The sequence below is a fragment of the Manis javanica genome, chromosome 6 (genome assembly GCF_040802235.1).
Source record: "Manis javanica isolate MJ-LG chromosome 6, MJ_LKY, whole genome shotgun sequence".
Lineage (NCBI taxonomy): Eukaryota > Metazoa > Chordata > Mammalia > Pholidota > Manidae > Manis > Manis javanica.
Window position 1 is genome coordinate 94,870,001 of NC_133161.1, and position 19,075 is coordinate 94,889,075.

A 19,075-nucleotide genomic window follows, 5' to 3' on the forward strand; every position below is an offset into this window, starting at 1 on the left:
CCGGAGAAAGGTTCCCTTTCTCACACCTTTGCTTGCCTCCAAGTTTCCTTTCAGATAAAACCTTGGAAACTATGAAATGCCCTTATAGAGATGAAAACTCACTAGACCTGCCCTGAACAGGAAGGTCTCCCATTATCTCAGCTATCAGAGGGTAATCCATCAGGCTGAAAATTATGGAGGGAAATTCATTAATTTATACAGGTTATGAACTGTTAAAAACTAAAATTTAAGTCCTTGAGGTCTGACCAGGATAAACAATTTTATATAAACCTCTACTTACTCCTGCTCAGAAGAAGTCAAGATGACCCAGTTGTTCTGTGGAACATGGGGCCATGGTGTCTGTCATCAAGTAACTAGATTTCCTTATGGTCAGCTTGTAGAGAGGACCACGTTAACCACCTCACCCACTTCCTCCAGGGCCAGTTTATCCTCTTTCCCCTATGGAAGGCAAAACTGAGTGATCAGTGTGGAATTTTATTTACACATTTGCAGCACACATGAAGGAGGCGTGTGTGTGTGTGTGTGTGTGTCTGAGTGAGTTCTCAAGATCCCCGGTGTCATCAACAGAAGAATACTATAGATAGCATGGATGTGCTCACTATTAGAACAAACAATAAGGCTCTTAGAGAGAAGCTCACACTAAGTGAAGTCTGCTTTCCATTGAATTCCAGCTAAAGTTGACTTAAAATAAGATGCTACAGGTGAACGTTGGCCATTTTGAAATTGTATAAATTTAATTGTTTAAACAGAACAACAAAGGAATGCACTGACTTCTTGGTCCAATTCGAAGTAAAGAGAAAAAGGGGGTGATCAGAACTGGTGTTTTATCAGGTGAAACCTAATTTCACCTATTTCATTTATTCTAGAATCAGTAATTCATTCTTGGCTATTTCTTAGAATGATTCCCTCTGGTTTGAGGGCTCCAAAAATCGGGCCCACATCCCCCTGTCCCTCTTCCACACTCCTAGTGTGTGGGGGTCAGCTTGCCTCCCTTTCCTCTCCTCACAGAGCTCTTCCACTGCCCTCGCCCTTGGCTGTGACAGACAGCAGAGCACCCATGCTTGAGAGCATCATCTCCGCAGTTCACTCTCCCACTCTCCTCCTCTTAGCGCATTTGTCCTGCCTGAAAGCAAATGATTACACTGAGGCCACCGAAACTTGGCGTTCCTGACTTCAGTTTCGGTGGTCAGTTCCCCAGGCCTGCCCATGCTTTCTTTTTAATAGTATAGGCTTGTTAATTAGGTATCACTCCAGCTCATGAGCTGCAAGAGGTGAAGGCCTTTCACATGCGTATTTGGAATCCAAAGCAGAATGCCTCTGGTGGCTTGGGGTGCTGGCCCCAGTAACTCTGCTGCTATTTACTCCTATAGCCAACCTCAAGCATGACTGTGAGGACACTGAGGGTCAGAGGAGGTGGGGGCAGCAATTCCACTGGGACTTGGTTTCTTGTCTCCAATCCATAGGTAGTATTATATGGAAGTTAATAGTGTGAATCGTGGAGTCCAACAGCCTTAGGTCCTATCTTTGTTCACACATATTCTGTGTGAATTCAGGAAAGTTTCTGAACCACTGTGTCGGTTTCACCTATAAATTAGGAATGATATGTCTGTTAATTATCATGAAGATTAAGTGACATAATGTACGTAAAATTCTTAAGACAGAGTAAGGTCACCTTAAAGGCTGTTACAATTGTTATAAATAGTATGACTCTCTAGGATCTATTTTACCTGTTTTAATGTTTCAAAATACAAATGCTTTGAATGAATTTCATGACACAAAGTGTCATTTAACTTCCCCTCCTGTATTTGACTATAGGCAGTTGCTATATCTCCACCTCCAACCTGAGGGAATAGACAAATCTGGTCTGCCTGCTGAGGGGTATGTGCCACCCAGCCAGCTCCTGACCCTGGGAGGAGGCCGTACAGCCACAGACAGGGGCTCCGGTCCTCTCAGGGGCCAGGAGCTGAAATAACAGAAAAGTTCTGCAATGACAAGTTTGTTCTAGAAAGAGGAATACTATGATCATGGTTCATAAAATCACCCTGGGCTTTCCTTTCATGTTCTCTCTATTGTAACCCCAGCAGGGAAAAAAAATCTGACCGTCAAGGAATCCCTACCCTAGGCAAGATTTATGTTCCACTTTCCTGAGATCAGTCCCATTCCAAGATGTTTGTGCATAAAGAGCCCCCTGGAAAATCTTCCCAACCAGCAGCAGGAGACTGCTACTGGGGCGAGCCTCCCCTCCGCAGCTGGATGGGCAGGTGAAAGGCTCGGGAACCTCCAGGCCAGCTGATGGTGCTGTCAGAGTCTGCGCTGACATTAACTCTGTAGTTCCCGGTTGACAATCGTATTCTAGGCTTCATAGCGCATCTGTGCTTCCTTCGCCCGTAACCTTCTGGTGAGGGAGTGGCAGTACTGGGCCTTCCCTCTGGCTGCGCATCCTGAGGTCGGTGGTGGCTGAGGCTGGCACACACCCTTTGGCTCAGCTGTCTTCACATGTTAGAATCTGCTCTGCATCTCCTGCCAGGCTAGATGCTGGGGTGCTTTTGTGGAAGGAATTATTTTTTCCTGAAAAAAGTTTTCAAGCAGAGGGCATGGTGACCTGCTGAGAATGCAAGACTGGCCATGGAAATTTAGAGGAGAAGAGACGTGGCAAGTGGCCCTTGCTTGGTAGAAGTGGGCAAGGGAGTGATGGCCCCAAGCGAGAAGAACCACAGTTCTTCTAGAGCGTACAGTGGAGTCACTAATGTACGACTGAGCACAAGGAGGGGATAGTTAGGGAGGCGAAAGACATGGAGTAAGACCCATCTTTTATAGCTTATTTGTTAATTTGAACTCTTCTTTTCTGCCCCAAAGGGTATCTCCCATCTGATAGAGTGGTGGCAAGCACAGCCTTGGTGTTAGACACACTTGGGTGAGGATTCCAGCTTTGCCACTTACAAGATACAAACCATGGTGTCCTGGCCTCATTATTAAAGATAGTAAGTCTTTATATGAATTAAATGAAAAGTAAACACAAGGCAGGATGGTATCTACCAAATAATTCAGTGGCATTAAAGGGTAGCCAGCGGTAGTGCGGGTGGTGGTGCTGGTGGTGATGACGGGGTTAAGGTGACAGTAATGGTGACGGTGCAAGAGGAGAAGGGGCAGTAAGACAGGAGTGCTCTAGCTTTTCCGCCACATGATTCAGTCCTCCAAGGGTGCCACAGCAGATGTACTAGCTTGGAGAGGAACCAAAGCTTGTTGGCCTCACCCCTCTGTTGCCTTCTCCAACATATTTTTCCACCACTTCTGCCTGCTTTCAATTGAATCAGGCTTACAAATGGGAAAAATAAGAAGGGTGGATATTCCCAACACCTGCCTCACCTGAGCTCCTCAGAGACCTGGCAGTGAAGATTTTCTCAGAGCCCTGGTTAGAGACTGGCTTTTGAGTATTCCTCTCCAGGGACCCCTGCTCCCTTTCCCTTTCCTGGATCCCCAGCCAGACAAGCCAGGTGGTTTTCCATGCCATCAGCCTGAAGTCAGACTCAACCTCAGTCCTCCAAGGGAAAGGTACCATTTCCTTCTGCCTATCCCCTGGAGCCCACCTTCATCCTGTGATTGGCCTTCTCCCATGGTGACTCATCATCCCGGAGTCTGGCCTTGTGCTGACCCCTGACGTCTTCCTGAGAGAGGGTGAGACCTGCTGGGAGGAAAGGCAATCATTATGTCATCGCAGAGCCAAGGTCACATAAACACTTCCCTTCCTACTGAATGGGCTCCAAAGGGCAGGCCGACTTGTCTTGATGCAGCCCTCCTAGGCCAAGGGTGTGGAGGAGAATTTAAGCTAATGTCGGAGTTGGGAATATTTAGACATCAATTTCCCGACTTTTTCTCATTATAATAGAATGTTAATGCTGTTGTAGAAGGACCTTCTGTCACCTTTCTTTCCTTTTTAAAGATTTACAGAAGCAGAATAGGAAACTACCCTATTAACAGTACACTGTCCACAAAAGTGTCAGTGTCATATGCTGTGGAGGTCTAGGGTATATGAAGATGAGCCTCAAGGGACATGAGAGAGACAGGCATGCTTGGAAATGAGGAGCATAGTGTAACAGCTAGGCTACTGCATGACAGAGGTGGACAGCAGTGGACTTGAACTGTGACTGTGAACATGTGACTTCATTTTCTAAGCCTCAGTTCCTTCTTGGGCAAGAGGGAGAGATTAACAGTACCTACCTCCTGTGCACCATGTTAGATATGTTAGTGAGGCTCATAAACTGCTTAGCACTGTGCCTGGGGCCAAGCTGATGCTCAGTCTGATGCTCAGTCCCTGGGAGGACGTGGCAGGGACCATGAGTGGGAGAGCAGCACTGCACACTGGAGCCCTAAGGAGCAAACACTAAGCTCCAGTTGGAATCAGCACCTGGAGTTAGGTGATTCGAGAGCTCCTGTTTGGTCCAAGAAGTTGGCTCTTGGTCAAAGCCTTCAGCTTGAGAGACTGGGAGGGATGCTGAACCCATGGACCTACACTGGAGCCCTTTGGTGGATAAAGGTCCTATAAACAGGAAATGGGAGAAGAAAATTCTAGTGTAATGGAATAGTACCTACAAGCACCTCAAGTTGGGAAAGAGGTCCAATTAGACTGTGGCTGGGAAGCGGCATGTGACAAACTTGAAGAGCTACGCAAAGCTAGCCAGATGATAAAGGGCATGCAAGTCTTGGAGAATAGTTTGAATTTAATTCTATGTAAAATGGGAAGTTATCACATGGAAAGATGCTCTACACCACTAATTGTCAGGGAAATGCAAATTAAAACCACAATGAGATAACACCTCATGCCAGTTAGGATGGCCAACATAGAAAAGAACTGGAACAACAAATGCTGGTGAGGATGCGGAGAAAGGGGAACCCTCCTACACTGCTGGTGGGGATGTAAACTAGTTCAACCATTGTGGAAAGTAGTATGGAGGTTTCTCAAAAAACTAAAAATAGAATTACCATTTGACCCAGGAATTCTACTCCTAGGAATTTACTCTAAGAATGCAGGAGCTGGGTTTGAAAAAGACATATGCACCCTTATGTTTATCTCAGCACTATTTACAATAGCCAAGAAATGGAAGCAACCTAAGTGTCCATCAGTAGATGAATGGATAAAGAAGATGTGGTACATATACACAATGGAATATTATTCAGCCATAAGAAGAAAAAAATCCTACCATTTGCAACGACATGAATGGAGCTAGAGGGTATTATGCTCAGTGAAATAAGCCAGGTGGAGAAAGACAAGTACCAAATGATTTCCCTCATCTGTGGAGCATAAGAACAAAGCAAAAACAGACTCACAGAACCCAAGAATGGACTAACAGTTGCTAAAGGGAAAGGGACTGGGGAGGATGGGTGGGAAGGGAGGAGGAAGGGGAATAAGGGGCATTACGATTAGCACACATAATGTAGCAGGGGAGCACAGGGAAGGAAGTGTAGCACAGAGAAGACAAGTAGTGATTCTATAGCATCTTTCTACGCTGATGAACCCTGATTGTAATGGGGTGTGAGGTGGGGACTTGATAATGGGAGGAATCTAGTAGCTACAATATTGCTCATGTAATTGTATATTAATGATACCAGAAAAAAAATACACACAGAGAAAATAAACAAACAAACAAACAAATAAATAAATATGGGAAGTTAGTGGGGGGAATTAAGCAGCTGAGTGGCATGACCTGACTTTTGAGTTGGAAAGACCACACCTAATTGGGGAATGTCTTGGGTGGAGGCAGGACCGGAAGCCGGAATCCTGTTAGGAAGTTACTGAAGTAGTTGGAGCAAGAGACAGGGACAATCTGGGTGGCTTCAGGGTAGTGACAGGGTGGTGGAGACCTAAATTAATTTTAGATACAGAACCATGGAATTCAATAATGGATTAGGAGAGTGGCGAAGACTTAGGTTTCTGGCTTCAGCCACCAGGTCTAGAGTTGAACTATTGACTGGAATGGAACCTATGGGATGAACTTCTCCTGCAGAGAGAGCCAAGATTTCCAATCTTGAGAGACTCAGATGGAGTCTCAAGATGGCATTTGTTTATCTGAGACCTTTTGGTGTCCCAGGAGTGGTATAGAATGGAAACACAAAGTGGGAGGGCTGAGCCTCCAGATGGAAATCAGAGGAGGGGGACAGGGCTCTGGGCCTAACCCCCAGCACCTCAAAACCTTAGTGTTTGGGAGGAGGACTTGGAGTGAGCAGAGAACACTAAAAACAAGTGGCCAGTGAGTTTGGAGGAAAAGCAGGGGAGTGGGGCATTGGAGGCGGGCAGTGGAGAGCACTTCCAAACAGGGCAGGCCCGGCTCAGTGGGGGCAGGTGCCACTGAAGGGCTCACATGGTGCTGAGCATTCTACATGGAGCATCTTACTTGATCCCTGAAGGGACAGAGCTGGGGTTGACCACCAGGTCGGTCTGAGCCCAAAGCCGACACCCTACTCCTTAGGCAGCAGCATCCTCATTTTGCAGATAAGAACAGAGCATCAGCAGGTGAGGCAAGGATTCATGTGGGCCTATGACTCAGGCCTTCTCACTCCTCAGTCTATGTCTCTTCACCCACAGCAGACTTGCTCTTTCACTCTGCTCCCACAGATTAAGAAACTGGGGATATATAGAAATGGCTCTTTATGAAGACCTAAGCACAAAAGTAGAGACACACCCAACATAGGGTTCCACCTGTGTTTCTGGAGAGTTTCAGAGAGATGGCTTACAGCCTCAGCTGGAGCTGTGGGGCTAGTGGGTGGGGGGTTCCAAGCAGGAAGCCTGAGCAGAGTCAGGGGACCCATCCCTGAGTGTGGATTGGAGGGGGGCTGAGATGCAGCTGGGGTGCAGCGGCATCCATTTCTCTCCTCAGACCCGCATTCCTGGCTGCTGCTCAGTGGGCTGCTTTTTGCAGCTCTCCCTGAATTGCCAGTCAGTTAGGCTGAGACAAACAGCCTGGGCTAGGATGCCATGTGACTGTGTTTTATTTGATTTTATTTAGACATAAAGACTGCAGGAAAAGTCAGACATGCTGGAGCTTGACTGCGACAGATGAAGCAGGGTGATCCAGGAGTTACGCTGTGCCCTGAGTAGGTTGCTGGGCCAGGCTAACCGCGTGCATCCCAGCTGGTGGGAACACGGGCCCTGTGGGTAGCGTCAGCTGGCCACTGTGACTCCAGGGGCACATCTGGAAGGCCAGGGGGCATCAATCTGGGCCTTCCAGCTCAACTGACCTGTTTGGAGCTTGTGGCCTGCCATACTCCCTGGGAGGACAGCTACTTTAAAAACTTGAGGGTTGTGGGCTCTGTGGAGCCCCCACCTTAATGGGAGGAGAGGTGGCCCAGAGAACTGCTAACTTTGGTGGGCCTGGAAATGCCCCGGGAAGCTCATGCCTTATCTCTGAGCACCTGAGTCCCAACAAGATTGGCTCCCAGGGACCTGTGCATGGCCTGACCACACACCTTCACTGTCTTCAGAATCAGAAATGGCATATGTCCAGGCCCTCACATGCCAATCCACTCCCTGAGGGCCTGGACATGGATTCTTGTCCTCACAGAGCAAAGTTCCTTGCTGTGGAATCCCACATGCACACAAAGTAAATTCCTCTATCACTAGCGTCCCCTCCAATCAAAGAATAAGTGAACTGGAAACAACCTAAGTGTCCATCAATGGATGAATGGATAGAGAAGTTGTGGGGCATATATATCATATGCCCGTCACACACACACACACACACACACACACACACACACACATACAATGGAACAGCCATCAGCCATAAAAAGCGAGGAAATCCTACATTTGCAACAACATGGGTGGAACTCAAAGGCATCATGTTGACTGAAATAAGTCAGAGAAAGACAAGTACTATATGATCTCACTTATATGGGGAATCAAAAGGAAACCAGAAAAACTCAGAGCAAAAGAGATCAGACTTGTGGTTATCAGAAGCAGAGGGAGCTAGAGGAATTGGTGGGAGGTGGTCAAAGGAACAAATGGCCAAGTACAAGATAAACAGGCCCCAGGGATGCAATGTGCAGCGTGGAGACAGAGCTCGCACTGCTGTAGGGTACAGTGCTGAAGATAGTAAATCCTAAGAATTCTCATCACAAGGAATATTTTTCCTCTTTTTCTTTCTTTTTTTAAATTGTTAACTATATGAAGAACCTATCATGGTAAGCATTTCACAATATATGTAAATCAAACCATCATGCTGTGTGCCTTAAATTTGTACAGCGATATATATCAATTATTTCTCAATAAAATGGGGGAAAAACAGCAAAGATTTATAGCTAATAAGCCAGCAAGAAGATATAAATGTAATAATAAAAAATACTCAATCCTGAAGAAGACACTAAGAGAGAAAAAAGAGAACAAAGAAAAGATGGGACAAAAAGAAAACAATTAGAAAGAGGGTAGATTTGCATCAAACTCCACAATAATCATATTAAATGTTAAAAGCTAAAACATCCCATTTAAAAGACATTATCTGGCCAGACAAGAAAGGAAGACCCAACTATATGCAGCCTACAAGAAATCCACTCTAAGTATAAATGATATAGATAAGATAAAAAATAAAAGTCAGGAAGAAAATAAACCATGTAACACAAAAGATAGCTGGAGTGGCTATATTAATATGACAAAGTAAATTTCTGAGTATAAATAATTACTAGGGATAAAGAAACTCATTTCATAATGATCAAGGCATCAATTCCTCAGGAAGACATTATAACCCTAAATATTTCTGCACTTAATAATAGAACTTTAAAGCACATGAAGTAAAAATTGATAGGACTGCAAGGAAAAATACAGAAATCTACAATTATAGTCAGAGTGTTCAATACCCTCCCCTTAATAATGAATAAAACAAGTAGACAAAAATCACTAAGGATATAGAAGACTTAATACTTAACCAGTTTGAGGGGCATTGTCTTGTGGTGGTTTCATGAGTGTGCATGTATGTCAAGACACATTAATTTGTATGTTTTAAATATATGCAGGTTTTCAAAAAAGTATTATCAACACCTTAATAAAGATGTTAAAAATCCTAAATGTAAAACAAAGACTTACTGGTACAGTGATAATCACTTAAAATCCAAAGTTAAAAAAAAAGGATGGACAAATCCCAAAAAGAACCAGATCCTCATATCTGTTGAACACTCTAAGTTAGGACTGAATAACTGGACTCTAATCACAAGTAATAGGCACTGAAAACCAAAGTGATGGGCATTATCACCGTCTGCATATTTGCAGCACAGAAAACAGAATATTACATTTTTATTGCAGGAGAAACCGTCCTGCAATAGCACATAATAATGCAGAACGTACTAGAAAAGGAAAAAACAAATTTTAGACAAACAGCAATATATACTGTGGTTTTCAACAATGTAGTACATTGTAAGTGCAAGATTACATGCAAATTGACTACAAAATCAGCACGGAACAATTTGTGGAACTGATGAATATAGCTGAGCCCAATAATATTATCTAATTATGAAAAAAAATAAAAGATGATGTAACTCTGGCTCTATTAACTGCCTACAGACCACAGTCCTGTTTCACTGGGCCTTCTCCCAGCAAAACTCTAGCAAGGGTCTGGCCCGTCTTTCGCACTTCCCATTGGTTCCTGAACCGCAGCTCCTCTGTCTGGAATGGCCATTGGGCAGGAGAGAAAGAGGGTGGCTGTGGAGGGTGCTCACCGCGGCTCCTGCCTGGGATGGTAGTCCCCTGGCGCTGTGGACCCGCGCCTTCGCCCCTCCCCTCCCCATTCTCCACACAGCAGCTGGGGAGGTCTTTTAAAAATGGAAATTAAGTTATACCTTCTACTTGCTCCCATAGCCTCCCATTACAATTAGAAGAAATCCGAGTCCTGCCACCCTGGGTCTGACCCCTGCCAACTTCTCTGATTCCCCTGCTCTGTAGTGGGGAACACTTCTTCCTCTGATCCTGTCCCAGCTGCACACCTGCCAGGTCTCCCGCTCACAGGTTACCTGCCCAAAGAGTCCTCATTCCACATAGCCCGACAACTCACCTTGTTTTCTGCGAAATATCTGCCAACCATCTGAGCTTTGAGCTTGTGTTTGTGCCCCCAGCAGAACGCAAGCCCCATGAGGCAGCCATTTGGCTTCTCTCAGCATTGGCATCTGCCTGGTACTTCACAGTTGCTCAATAAATGCCCATTCAACCATTGAGTGAATAAAGGGCCCCGGGAGTTGCCATATGGGGATGATGGGGGGAGAGGGCTGCAGGTGGGAGTTAGGAAGACTCAGAGAGTGCAGGCCCTCCAGTGCTGTGTTACCATATTTGAGTTTTATTTTTTGGGAGTTTGGCAAGTCACAGAAGAGCTTTACCCAGTTCAGGGACAGGAGCAAAGTTGTGCTGTTGGAATGGCCACTCTGGGGACTGGGAAGAGTGGGTTGTGTCTCCTAAAAGCAGAGAAGTCCCTTGGGGGGCCATTGCAGGGGCCACCAAGAGCCTTCAGTGAGGGACCGGGTTTGCAGCTGCGCCTGAAGGATTTCAAAGGCAGGAAGAGGGGGTGGGCAGGGACCCCACTCAGTGGACGCTCCAGGGGCCTGGCAGGAGTGGAGAGTTCCTATAGCTCAGGGACACCCTTTTCAGCCAAAGGAAGAAGCTCTTTCCCAAACGAAATCGTGGTCAGAGCTTCCCCGCGGGGTCAGATAGAGGTGGAGGGGCTCTCACTGGGGCGGGGGACGCGCCCAGGGCCACGCCTGGCCACGCCCGGCCGCTCCCACTCGGTCACCCCCTCGCTCCCCCAGCAGCCGCCCGGCGACCCCAGGGCCCCGCGGCGGGCAGAGCACTGCGGTGGGCGCGGGAGCCTCCCTCCTCCAGGCCCGGGCGGCGGCGCGGCCGCTCCGCTCCCCCCGCGCCGCGGCACCTCCGCTGCAGTAAACCCGCCCGCGGAGGCTCATTACGCGGGGACACAGAAGCGGCCCCGGGGCCTGCTGGCTCCGGGCGACTGCGGCCGCCGCACACCTCGGAGAAGCACATAAAAAGACTGCGACTCCGGAGGTACCGCCCGCGCCGGAAACCCAGCGCAGGAGGAGAAAACACAGCAACAAACACAACTCGTAAGACCGCGTTACGGGGTTCCCAGGACGGCGCCCGGGCTCCGAGGAGGCAACCCCAGTCCCTGGAGCACACAATGCGGTTTTTATAAACTTCCACGACTCCCTTCCACTTTTTTCTTTTTTCTCTTTTTTACCATTTCACCCCACAATACACATTTTTCTTAAGAAAATTAAACACAAAACACCTACTGTATATTTAAAGAGGGAAGAAAAAAAAATACCAGAACCCCCCTCAATGTTGAAATGTCATTAAGGAACGTGACGCAAAGCTGAGTGGCCAGGAAATTGAGTCTTTAACCTGACACTTGGTCCCTGACACAGGGCCGAGTGCACGTTACCCAGCAAGGGGGGGCCCCCAAAAAGAAATTAAGCTCGATTCTAAAGACAAAGGGTAGGCCGGTCAGGGAGGGGCTTCTGCCTGAGTGGGCCTGGGGCTGCGATGCCCTCCACCGACAGTCAAGGTTGCCTGGGGCCCCCACTTGTTTGCCGTGGGGCTGTCTCCAGGCCTGCACGAGGCGCTTCGGCGGGGCTGGGCGGGACCCCGCACAGGACAGACTGTGTGCTTTCCTGCATGGGAAGCTGAGGTATGCTTCACCTTAAATACCCTCCTTGTCTCAAATCCTGCTGTTCTTTGAGGCCCAGGACAAGCACAAGGGTCTCTGTGAAGTCCTTTCCAAGCCCCCAGTTCTTCCATCCTCTGGCACCTATCTGCCCCACCTCTACAGATTTGTAGTTCAAATTTTGAATTCTAAATTCAGGGCAATGTTCCACTGGGTTGGACAGATTGCCAAGGATTAAGTGAGACTGAGCCCTTAAATTACTTAGCCTGGGGCCTGTGTCAATCTGAAATGCCTATGACTGTAGCCAGGTATATCCTCATATGAGTTCGTCCTTGGTTCAGGCATTGTACCAGGCACTGGGGGATGGACATGAACAGGATGGTCAGCGGCTCCAACTTGATGGGCTCACAGTCTCTTGAGGAAGCTTGTTACTAATTTCTTTCATGGTTCCAGTCAGCTGTGATGTTGCCCAGACAGGAGTTCCACATTTTTTAATAAGCCCACTCTCCATCTCAGAGAGACCTAGATTTCGTCTTACCTAGGCTACAAGCTTTCTCCGGAGGATGTGCCAGCAAGCCACAAGCCCACCTTTCCCCAGACCCATCCCCTCAAAAGCCTGCCAAAAAACCTGGCCATAAAAAGCCTCTTAGCCTGTAAGAGATGCCTTTGTTCTGCTTGCCAAAACAGATAGGTCCATCTCAGGTTTAGCAATAAGCCTGCTTGGACTGTTGAGTTTGGGTCCCTTCTTCTCCTTTCAACCTGTCCTCCCTGTACTGTGCTTGTATTTATCACTCCCCCCTCTCCTTCTGGATGGGTTGAGTTTGTTGTTCCCATTTTGCAGCTAAGGAAATTAAGGCCCTTGAGGGATTAAAAAGCTTGCAAAGGCTCCTGCCTCAAGGAAAAACGGGGCTGATGTCACCCTAGGTCCACTGTCTTCAAAGCCTGAGTCCTGCAGTCATGCTTCCCAGTCTCACCACACAGTGATTTTTCTGACTTAGAATTTGGAGCCGTGCAAGCATCATGTGCTGCAGGAGTGTTGGCACATGTGCATTTGGTCACCATCGATTGGAGTTAATAATGCCACTCTGTGTTTGCATCATGATTGGGGTTCAGGAATGTGTTTTCAAAGTAAAGGAGAGATTGTGGTTTTCATGAGAAAAATATTTACTGAGTTTTCCTACATGTCCAGCCTTATGTATTCTGTGCTAATGATTAAGAGGACTGCTGTTTTGCTCATCTTACAGCTTCAAAGAGGAAGCAACTGATCCGAGCTCACACTGGGAACTGGCTGTGGAGTCAGTGCCAGCACCCTGCCTCCTACCCAGGCTGGAGGCAGAGGTGTCCTCTTCCTGTGAAGGCCAGACCTCTGCACTGCTCTTTATGCTTCACCAGTACTACTGGGACAACCTGGCTCAGAATCATCTGGACAGCTTGTTAAACCTGCAGATCCCTGAATCCAGCATGGCTTTCCGCGTCTGACCCTGGGGCAGCTGCGATTCCCCACACTCAGCCAGCCCCTGGTGGTCTGAGGTACAGGGAGGAACTCTGGCTTTCTCCAGGGGGAAGTGGCCTTTGTGATCCATGCTGCCCAGCCTTATGCTGGTGTGTCTCACTCACCATTTTCTTCAAAGACTTTCACTTAGACATTCCACAACTATTACTTAAGCTGCTACTGTGGGCATAGGAGATGTGAAAGAAAACTAGTTTTCACACTTCTTGATCTCCCTCCACAGGCAATTCCAGCTCTGGCTGGCTAAAACAGTAGTGCTTGTGTGGTTATCAAAAAGGCCTGTTCTGGGCCCCAGCCTGGGCTGGGTGGGTACCTATGGACTGTGAGAAGAATGCAGAAGACTATGAGTGTCCTCATCCATGAAGAACATGAGATATTCTCAGGAGACTCCCTGTGTACAAGAAACCACCAGGCGGCATAGAAGCCCTGCTTCCACAGGGAGCTAAAGGGACTCAGAGCAGAGCAAAAACCACTGGGCTAGAGTGAGGGGAGCCTCACAGGAAAAATGACACCTCATTCATTTTTCATTAATGAAATGATTGATCTGGATGCGATTTTTCCTTGAGGGATTTTTAGGTGGTTTTCAAAAGCATGTGCAACTCAAAATACTAGATAAATGAGCACAAATATAATAGTAAGTCCAGGTACTGTATTTGGCCCATTAGGTACAAAGAAAGAAATAAGTTTTGAAGGATGTGTGTGTATATATGTTGCAGGGCTGGGAATGGCAGGGGCCCTAACTCTGTTTCTGCTTTAGGTGTTTTATCTTGTGATTCCTACTCTGTTTGGCTTAGGGAAGCTTGAAGTTCATTATATAGAATAATATTCTAGATGACTTTCAGCTCTTAAATGCATCTAAGTAGAACTGGGTTACAAATGATTAGGAGCATTGTCCTGGGCTGATGTCGCCCAGTGGTTGGGGAGATGGCTGGTGCGGAAGAAAATGATGACTCTCTTGGTTGACCCTAGGTCTCTGCTTCCTTATCAGGATCCTTTGGTTACTTCTCTGGCCAGGCAAAGTTGTCCTTACTGTTTGGTTCAACTTACTAGTCATTATCCAGGAGCCTGGCCCCTGTCTCCATCTCTTGTTCCACGAATGTCTGCAGCACGCACTGTTTTAGCAACCACTGCCTTTGAGGACTAGACAGTGCAGTTGGTGTGCATCCACTTGGAAGGTCATCCCAGAGGCATTCTGGGAGCTCAGGCCCTGCTGAACAGGGTTTCCAGTCTGCCTTGACTTATGGCCATCTTCAGACAGAAGATGCCAGAGCACTTTCCATGTCCATATTAATTGTGTGGATTTCTTGGCACATACCTATGGAAGCAAAGGATACCAGGCAATAAATCAGGAAGCAGAATTGAGAACTAAGCACAAACAGGAACAAGGGGAATCAGGAATATATCTGGTTTCTGATGGAAATAAGTTGGATTGCAGTCTTAAAAATCACTTGGAATAGTGCAAAATGCTAAAAGTGAAAAGGGTTGTTAGATTTTTTATTAAGATTATTTTTGGGAGCAGTTTTTGGTTCACAGCAAAATTGAGGGAAAGATACAAAAATTTCCCATATTGGCCTGCCCCTACATGCACAGCTTCCCCCACTGATGTCAACATCCCCACCAGAGGGTGTGTCTGTTACAACCGATGAACCTACCTACATGGACAAAGCGTTATTAACCAAAGTCAATAGTTTACATTAGGGTCTCTCTTGGAGTTGTATATTCAATGGGTCTGGACAAATATACAATGAGTTGTATCTATCATTAGCGTATCATACAGAGTATTTTCAGTGCCCTAAAAATCCCCTATGTTCACCTAGTCATCCCTCCCTGCCCCAAACTCCTGGCAACCCTTGACGGTTTTCCCGTCTCCATAGTTTTGCCTTTTCCAGAATGTCGTAGAGTTGGCATCAAACAGTAGCTTTTCTGATTGGCTTCTTTCACTTAGTGATAGCATTTAAGGTTCCTCCGTGTTTCTTTATGGCTTGAGAAGCTCATTTCTTAGTAGTACTGAATCACATTTGATTGTCTGGATAGACCACAGTTTATTTATCCATTTACCTACTGAAGGAAGACACACCCAAGTTTTGGCAATTATGAATGAGTGTTAGATATTTGTAAAATTATGGAATCTCAGAACCAATGTCGTGATACCGTAGAGATTCAGTGGTCATTTTATATACAGTGGTGCCAGAAATAAGAAGTATGGTAACAGACATCAAGCCCAATCTGGGCGGATGGGAGTGGAGAAGTGAAAAGGGCTTTGGCTAAAACACAATAGCATCACCCTGCCTCATCAGGTTTGCCTGGTTCTCCCCTGGGCCCAGGGCTCCATAGCACATACAGAGGCAGGAATCCACCTTCCACTCCAGCAGCCACCGTTGCTCTCCAGGAGTGGTCCTGCAAGGAAATAAGAATCTGTTTTCCTTCCAACTAATAGAGACCATGAGACAAGGGGTCAGGCCAAGATTTCCTGTGAATCCAGTCATAATAGACAAACATGGTCAAAACGGTATATGTATGTTTAATAAACTTTTCCTTTATCAGAGAGATGAAACCACAGAAAACTAATAAAAGAGCAGTGTTTATAAAGTCATCTCCTTGTACTTTTTTAAAGAATAATTTAATTTTGACAAAATCTCAATTTAAAAGATATTCTCAGGTTGATTTCCAGGATGGGTGTGTGTCTCTCTTTATCTCTATAAGTTTAAGCAAGGATCCGACTGAAAGAAAGTTGCTCCTTCTCTGGTTCTACTCCGGCCTCAGCTTTCTGCAAGGGTAGAGAACCAGTGGTCCCAAGAAATATTCTATAGCTCAAAAATCAAAACTGTTAGAGCTGGAAAAGACTTCAGAAAGCTCAGAAAGCTTAATCCCCTCATGTTACAGAGGAGCATGCAAGCCCAGAAAGATAAAATTTTTTCCCTAAGTTCAGATCTCCCGAACTCAAGTCAAGGTCCTTTCTGTCATTCTGGAGCCTTGAGTGCCTGCAATGCCAGGGTGGGGCAGCAGTGGAGCTCGCTTCCTCTGAAGGGCTGCATAACTGAATCGAGGGGCTGAAGTAGATCTAAGGGACCACAGCCAGAACAAGTGTCACCTGAGGAATGGCTCTTAATACAGAGGGGGCAGGGGGCCCTGCGACACCATAGCTTTGCTCAGACTCCTGTCTGTTGAGCCAGAGGTTCAATCCCAGAACTTCCTTGGACACCTTTGGAAGCCCCTACAGCAAAACATAGGCCTCTTGATCCCAGGTTGCTTCTGATTCTGCAGGGTCCACCTTTTGCTTATATTGCCCCCAGTCTCAGAATGAATAAAAATGACCTCTTTCTTAGTTGGGTAATCCTTCCTCTAGCAATTCCTGGAGAAAGAAGAAGAGTTCTTTTGTCACACTCAAGGTGAGGGGTGGTACACTAGACTTTCAATGAGAACTGTTTTTAGCATCAAATGGCTTCTGTCTCTGCCTTCATTTCCAAATGTTGCCCCACATCGTTCTGCCAAAAGGAATGATCACTGTTGTGAAGGGACTCGAGGGTGTCACATGGCACCTCTGTATCCCCAATAAGGCTGGGATTGATGTGAGTCGTTTGGTGATCAGCCACAACGCTGTCAGCACTTGACGTATCTGGACAATGAAGATCATCTCAGGAAGGATGAACCTCTCCCCGGGCAATACCAGGTGGCCATAGCCCAAGCTTTGCTCAGCATATATAGTGCATACCATCCTTTGTGGCCAGCCAAACCATCCTTGGCCTCTCCGACAGTGGTGTGCCAGCAATCATTATGGCTTTATTATAGCTCCTTTCAGCAAGTCATGAATTTTTACAGCCAAATTACAAGTCTGTTTACAGTTAAGTGGCAGAAAGTACTTTTAAAGCAAGTACTGTAGATATTTTTACGACTGAGCTTGCACCATCAGAAACACACAGAGTATATGGGCAGGACCCAGAACGCCGGGGAGACTGTTCAGACTCCCACTAAATAGGGTAGATAAAGGGGCTTTGTATTTGTCTGATGGAGGCAGGACCCCATCAGGCCAAGGTTTGGATTCCATTGGGAAACCATGAAGTCTTTGTACATACACCAATGAGGGGCTGATCTTATAGTTTAAGGGGCATAATTGACTTGATTAACTATACTAATTAGGATAATTGCATTGCAATTTAAAAATATTATTTGCTGGTGTATGATTCTACTTACATGAAGTGCATAGAATAGTCAAATTCGTAGAGACAAAAAGTAGGATGGTGGTTGCCAGGGGCTGGGGCAAAGGGTAAATGGGGAGTTACTGCTTAAGGGGTACAGAGTTTTGGTTTGGGAAGATGAAAAGGTCTGGAGATAGATGATGGGGATGGCTGAATCAGAGTGCAAATGCCCAAAGCAATACACTTAAAAATGGTTTAAACGATAAATTTTATGCTATGTAAATTTTGCCACGATAAAAACATTATTTGGAAGCTGAAGACATGTTACTGTTTTCAGGTACAGGATGAAGATCTAGGGTGGGAGAAATCAGTATCTACATATATGGCAACCCCTTTCTTGAAGGACATATTTAACCTCATTTCTTATTCTTTGATCACACCCTGGATCCTATTCTTTGATAACACCAACATCCAGGGTTGGTATAAGATGATTAAAACATTTTACCTTTAACATGTTAGCTAGGTTTGCCTAAATAACAGTGGATGGTGGTATTTTTCATTTTACTAATTTTTATCTTACTTTTATGTCTTCAATCATTATTATTAAACCAAAACAGTAACCATAATTAAACTTGAACTTAAATTCTGTAATTTGTAATTAAACAAATGTAGTTAGAGTAGAATTGAGCCATGCTAAATGATATAGGGATAGAGATACAAATAGATAATAATAAAATCTAAGTAGACATATTTTTTAATAAAAAGAGAATGAATGTGGAATCATTGAATGTAAGCTTTTATGATTCTATGATATATATTTATTTTTTCAGCAGGCCTAATCCAAAAAACACAGGGTAAAACAAAAATATACAAATTAAAAAATATAAACAATTTAAAATTTAAGAAAACATGCAATATACATTATTCTGGAAACTAATTTGAAAACTACCAAAATTAAAATTGTAGACATATATATATATATATATATATATATTCTTACACACACACCCCAAAATGTTGAAAATTAAACAGAAAACAAATACAGAAAAATGTTAAGACCTTCAAAGCCGAGCATCCTTCCATATCTAACACTGACGCTGATACCTCCAGTGTAACTCTTCACGGGTGTCCCCCTGCTTGACACCTCCTTTTAGTGACTCACTGACATTCTGAATATAACGTGCTGCAAACTGAACTCTAGATTACTACCCTGCAAACCTGTTTCTCTGCTAGTCTGAGGTGTTTTTTCAGAGATACTTATACCCATCTATGGTAGCCTGAATAATGGCCTCCCAAAGATGTCCACATTCTTTTCCATGGAAGCGGTGGATGTGATCTTACATGGCAAAGGGGACCTGACAGATATTTCCTGGGCATGTGAGAAAACAGAGGGGAAATGGAGGGAGTTCAGTGACAGGTGAAGGACAAGAGCCAGAGAAAAAAAGAAAGACAAGGAGAAGGGGATAAATGAGCATCCGACTGGACTTCTTAGTTATATAACCTGATGCTTTCTTATTTTGCTTCTGCAGGTTTGAAATGGACTTCCCTGGTGGGACTCTAAAATAGAGAGGCAAGTATAAAGCAGGTACTGGGATACGGGGAGTTGAAAGTCACAGCCTGATCAGAGATACGATTAATGCAAGTGACAATAATACCACCCGCAGGTAGGAATTGTTAATCTTTTACATGTAGTAGTCAAGACCCAGATAAATTGTCATGTATTTCATTTTAGGATTTAGGCCGGTTATTTAACTATTGTGGTTCATTAGCTGTTTTTTTTC

General features: G+C 45.5%; 1 protein-coding gene across 1 annotated transcript in view; it reads left to right on the forward strand.

Moving 5' to 3' along the window:
* The window catches only part of SUGCT (succinyl-CoA:glutarate-CoA transferase), a 777,770-nt gene extending 758,900 nt beyond the window's left edge, over positions 1 to 18,870 (forward strand). Inside the window, exon 14 of the mRNA XM_073239072.1 lies at positions 18,824 to 18,870. Coding sequence (XP_073095173.1) covers positions 18,824 to 18,855 — 32 coding nt within the window. The 3' untranslated portion in view covers positions 18,856 to 18,870. The remainder of the gene's footprint in view (positions 1 to 18,823) is intronic.
* Positions 18,871 to 19,075: the final 205 nt, after the last annotated feature.